The 6,186-nt window shown below is 31.9% G+C and overlaps 1 protein-coding gene across 1 annotated transcript in view; it reads left to right on the top strand.

The window, feature by feature from the left end:
- Window positions 1–6,170, top strand: part of LOC117120924 — a gene marked incomplete at its 3' end in the record, with an annotated part of 17,126 nt that extends 10,956 nt beyond the window's left edge. Inside the window, exons 4-5 of the mRNA XM_033266026.1 lie at window positions 2,443–3,968; window positions 6,092–6,170. Coding sequence (XP_033121917.1) covers window positions 2,443–3,968; window positions 6,092–6,170 — 1,605 coding nt within the window. The remainder of the gene's footprint in view (window positions 1–2,442; window positions 3,969–6,091) is intronic.
- Between the last annotated feature and the right edge of the window lie 16 nt (window positions 6,171–6,186).

The following is a 6,186-nucleotide window of genomic DNA, read 5'->3' as shown; positions in this document are numbered from 1 at the left end:
AAAAAAAAAGGAAAATATATTTGAAATACTGTAATCTACTTAAATAGAGAATAGCTTTATATCTGTGTCACCACAAAATGTGTCATGTTACACCTTGCAATGAATTGTAGCCGCATAATAGGAAGTGTTTCCTGTATTTTTGACAATGAGCTTTTATTATTTTCTTAGTTAAATATTAGGTGCACACATTATAATGCATTGTTGGTATATTATTAGTCTTTATACAGTCAGATAGTTGATAGAATTAATGATTTTGAAAAGCAGAAAAAGAATGATTCACAATAAATTAAATAGATAGAAATTACATAAAAATGGGATCTGTGGTATTTAAGCTTTGCTAATTAATTAAAAATCAATAGTGTACACTAGACAATCCTACACTAGTAATTAGGTTAAAATTTTTCACATAAATAAAATAGATGAGCAGTACTGGGTAAAGACAACTTGATTTCTTGCTTCAAACAAGGTATCCATTCGTAGAAGTCTTATGAAGATAAACATCCAAAGTGAACATAAAAGGGTCAGGGACCAGGACATATACCTTCAACTCTAAATTGACAAAGATAGAAAATATTAAATAGAGAAACGATGTATACATAATAGGCCTTAGAACTTAAAAAAGTGTAAATTACAAATAAGCTTAATGAATGTATGATGTAAGTAATTATTTATGAACAAAATTAATGTAAAATACAAAAGAATAAAGGAAGAATAGGAAAGAAACTTGGAGCGGCTAAAATATTTTCCGAAAATAAACAATAATAATAAATTTTGTAGTAATTTAGTCATGTAATTGTGCCCTATTGCTTGAAAACATTATTGGATAAATTACCCCATCCCCACCCCTACCCCAAGATCCCCATCCAAGGACTCAGAAACCCCAAGATCCCCATCCAAGGACTCAGAATCTACTATGTACTGTCAATGCATACCTTACCACAAAACAGTGGACACTTTAAATGATGACAAATAGCCCAAATCAGTAGTGCACAGCCAACAAATATAAGATAAGATCTTTGAGGCTCAAATTCTTAGCCTCCTGTTATTTACAAATTCTAAAGCAGTGTTTCGTATACAGTAAAGAATTTGTTGGAAAATGTCCTCAAAAGACTATTCTACACTGCAATATGATTTTTTTTAAATTGAAAAATTGGGGAAAAAAAAAAAAGGTTAAAAAAATGGAGATTTTCAAACTATCTTTTTTCTGTGCTGATTTACCAATCTCGACATTAAATTCCCTTCCCACATTACATGGCTGCATAGGAACCTTAGCCCTTGCTTTTACCCTAGAGTATAACACAAGGAAAATAGTCACTACAAACATGAGCAAGTGTTATGGTATGCTACAATGCTTCCTTTAAAAAACGCAAGTCGGTGACACAATAGTTTTGAACAATAGCTTTGGAATGAACAATGTCTATACTAAAAATACTGCATAGCCATTTAACTATAGTTGGTACGAAGAAGTACCAATTCACAGTATTGTATACAAGTGAGAAGGATATTACTGGTTTTAGTAGTAGAAAAACTGACAAGTCCTCATGTAACTTAACAAATTTGAGGGGGATTTAATGGTAAATTTAGGTAAGTAAAATGTTCATTATATCACTATCTTAGGAGAGTATCTGGCTAATCACGTTAAACTATAACACCATGATCTCCTTTAAGCCTATTTAGCAATTGACAGTGTATTCAAGTACTGCAAAATACATTCACTAGCCACACTAATTATCTAACTGAACTGGAATTTATTATTAAACTTGGGTCATTCTGATTATTTAGTTAATATTACTTTTAGTACTTTTTAGTGTTGCCCAATGCTACTGTGTTCAGAATGTATTCTGTAACATTTGTGTAATTATGAACTGAATAATGCTAAATAAAACCAAGTAAATTCAATTATATTTACATGGAGGACACTTGCTTGGTTATTTGTTCCCCCTGAATGTGTTTGATTGGTGTGGATTGAGTTTACCTCAAACTCTTTTATTCAGACAAAATTATGGTTTTTATTTCCCCCTCCACAGAGAATCTTTCAAATTCATTAAACAATGTATGAAATATACATACATACATCACAGCATTTATATAGCACTATTTCAAGAAGATCAGAGTGCTGGAAATGTACCTATAAACTATAAACAGTCGTTCAGTAACTTTCTTCTCCCCTAGAGACCTCTTCACCAGGTAAACTCCTACTCCTCTTGAAAGATGTAAAATAAAGAAATAAATAATTCTGGATTTATAGTGCCTCACGTTTTTACTACCTTGAGGCACTGAACAACAACACAAGAGAAGAAAATAAACCAAAACTAATTTAACAGACAGTAATATATAAAATAAGAAAAGACTATATTATGGTTGTACATTGCGGCCACCCTGCCTTAATAACAGCTCGGTCATTTGACTTGCCAATATGGCTTTCATTATTATTACTTTCAGATCTTTGGTGTGGAATTTTGAAAAAAGAGATGGAATGTCGTATTACGTCGGTCATTTTAACAATGATGTCCATTCAAACGGTTATGTCATATAGCATTACACTTTCCTCAGAATCCATCACTGCTGAAGTTGGAACTGATTCAGTCAACTTCACCTGCAGAATACAGTTGACAGAACAAGAAGCAATGATTTCACATTGGATAATATGGTGGAAGGATAACAACAAAATTGCAGACAATGATATTGTACATGTAAATTCTGCCAAGTACAGTGTTCATGGACTATCATCTGCTGCAATGATGGAATACACACAAACTTTACAAGTTAATAATATTGAAGAAACTGATTATGGCAAATATACATGTACTTTGGTTTTAAATCGACCTAATATGACAAGTACTTTATCAGATTCTACTATACTTATAATAAGTAACTTTATTTTTCAACCTGTCTGTTCCATTAGTCCAAGTGAATTTGAAACTGGACAGCAACAGTTGACATTGATCTGTACAACTTTACCAAGTGATCCTCCAATAGTACTTTACTGGAATGATAATGAAGGTAATATAACTGCAATAACACAACAGCAACAAAATGAACCTGTGACATTATCATATACAGTTTCCGTTGAATCTTTATCAAGCAATCTGAAGTTTACATGTAGAGCTAAAAATACAGTATCAACAGACACAAAGGAATGTGTTATTGGCAATCTGACTTCAATGACAATTACACCAACCACTAGCATTACAATTTCCCCAAAGCTATCAGTGTCAGAGACAGTTGATGAGAGATCAACTGCAGTCCCAACTAAAACCACCAACAAGGCCATATCTCATTCACCCATTTCACTGAATGTTACCGGTACATCAAATGTCACTAAACCAACAGCTACAGAACAAAATAATATAACAACATCCATTAATGTAGAAGCAGAGACATCATTACCACATACGTATAGTACATCTGTAAATGTGACTCCAGAAATGTTAAGTCCTTCTAGTAATAACAACACTGTAATAATCACCATATTTGCAATCCTAGCTGGAGTAATCCTTATGACAGTCTTCATAGCAATGTTACTGCTTTTAAGAACACATATTGAAAAAAAGAAAAATGAAGAGACTCATTTCAAGATGTGCGCAAGAGAGAATTCAGTACACTCCAGTAGTGAGATTGAATATCCAGAAGGAGAGACTGACATGCATATAAATGAAAACCAAGACCATCGGCTTATTACCATTGAGTTTGGAGACGATCAATTAGGTTGTGCAATGTATAAAAATTCAATATATGAAACAAATACGGATGATCCTGATCCGTTTTATGCAGCAGTCGGCAAGGGAAATGTTGAAGAAAGTCAAGAAAATGCTGCCACGGATGATCCTTATAAAACCAAAGGTATTTATCCTTTAGAAGATAATCCAGAATACATGTCTATTGAAGAAACAGCATTGAAAAAAGAAACAGCATTGAAAAAAGCAACTGCACCACCAATTAAAGCAAAAAAAACCACAAAATTTAAGGTAATTTCATCATTATTGCAATTTTACACTATTTCATACTCAATGGTTTAATGGTTTTAAATTTAAGAACAAGATAAAAAACGTAACTATGTGCTATTAAAACAAGTGTACAGTATGTATGGAAATGTAAAGTGCCAAAGAAAATAATAATAATAATATTTAGATGTAATTTCCCTTGCCAAGCCAGTCTCACACAAAACCAGAGTATACAGTATGCCCGAGTCACTACCAGAGATTGATCTAAATGAAGCCTGGTCAGCACTTGTTGAGTCTCGGCCATCCCAGACTCTGGCGCCTCTATCCTGAATAAAGTGTAATAAAACTCAATGGCCTCTGGTAATGTCAGGTGTTTCACAAAATGTATTGTAATGCATCAATGCACATAATTCAATTCCTACTACCTGTATAAACATTTTGTTATGGTAAAAGTGAACTTCTACTTCAAATACCAACATACAATAAACTGCAGTACTTCCTGAAGTGACTAATAAAGGAAATATCACAATCTATTCTAATATGGTATCTATAAATCAATCTTTTTGATTAAACTGAAGTTGATAGGACCTGGTACTGTATTGCATTTTACAATCTGTCATTGCCAATGCCCCTTTTTCAGGAAAATTGTAATTCCTCATCTACTGTACATTTTGATGACTTGGCAACAGGCTCAAGGCTTTGGACGACAGCTTTCTGGGCTAAGCTCCACCTAATTTTTACAATGCCTGCGCATGTCTAATTATTCATCGAGCCCAACTGTCTTAATGTTTTCGATTACAATTTTATGGAAAAAATTTTAATATTTTTAATGGTTTTGCCACATTGACTAACAAACACCTAAACAGAATTTCAGAAAAAAAATTGTTGAGGATGTAATAGTTAAAGCCCTGTTCCCGACAAAATTTCACTAAAAAAATAATTTTTTTTTAAATGCATGCATTACTCTAATTATTATAAATCATGGAAAATATTGCCATAAATTTTAGTTTTATGCAAAAGAATAAAAAAATGAGAAATACAGACTATTTCTCATAGGAGATTACCATTTTCTTGATAAATTCTTCATTACTAGGCAAATTTAGAGGTTGTAGATCCCATCCGCTGGAATGCTCTCGCTTTTGTGTATACTTTATACAGTCAATAAAGTGCACCCTCTCTAATGAGAATAGTTTATGTAGTTCGCATTTCGCACACTGCGGTCGATCAAGTAGGCCTGAGATGTTTGTTTAAGCGTCAAAATCTTGGTCAGAATCATTTTTTAATGGATTTGAAATAATTCCTATGAAATATAATGTTGGCTGTTTTTATGTGTGATAACAGACCCTAAATCGAGGTAAGGCTAGACCTACCCTAGCAGTGTTGGATAGGCTAATTTTTCCGGCGCTTTCGCAAATTCAAACATGAAAAATTCATCCGCATTTACTTTTTGTGTGGAACACAAAAAAAATCAAATTTTAGTCTTATTTTACATTTTTTTCATGTTTAGGAATGTGTAAATTCAGTTAAACTAGCAATTTTGTATTATATTTATAAATTTTTATAGCATGTATAAAAATCAGATTTTTCTTAACAATTGAAATTTTGCCAGGCATGGGACTTATTTAAAGTCAATATGACAATTCGAGTGGTAAAGTATAGTTGATGTAAACAGCAAAAAAAATATTAGATCATTTGGAAAAAAAATAATATAATCCAAAATGCTGATATATAATAATACAATTAATGCAATTACCTATCATCAGTATAAATTTTATACTCCAAAATAATTGTATAGATAAAAAGAAAGAAAATTGTTGAGGATGCAATATTTAAGCATTTAAAGTCAATATGACAATTTGAGTGGCTGAGTATGTTGATATATATGGTTAAAAAAATATTAGATCAATTGGAGAAAAAAATAATATAATCCAAAATGTTGATAAATAATAATACAATGCAATTACCTACTGTATCAGTATAAATTTTATACTCCAAAAAATTGTACAGATAAAAAGAAAGAAATTGTTGATGGTGCAATATTTAAGCATACTAAACAAAGGTACAGATTGAAAAATGTTAATCTTGGTTAATGTTATATATTTCTATTGTATTGTTGACAATAACCTCACTCTTTATTCATTTTTTAGGTTAAAAATTATCCTGCACCTAATGGAGAAATGTACGCACAAGTCGACAGGTCATCAATTTCATCATCTGATAGACTGAGCACCATTATGAATGA

This window comes from Anneissia japonica, unplaced genomic scaffold (genome assembly GCF_011630105.1).
Source record: "Anneissia japonica isolate Jap-2015-1 unplaced genomic scaffold, ASM1163010v1 scaffold1626_len201304_cov172, whole genome shotgun sequence".
In the NCBI taxonomy this organism is placed as follows: Eukaryota; Metazoa; Echinodermata; class Crinoidea; order Comatulida; family Comatulidae; genus Anneissia; species Anneissia japonica.
Note: the sequence above shows the minus strand (reverse complement) of the source record. Positions and strands in the feature narration are given on the sequence as shown.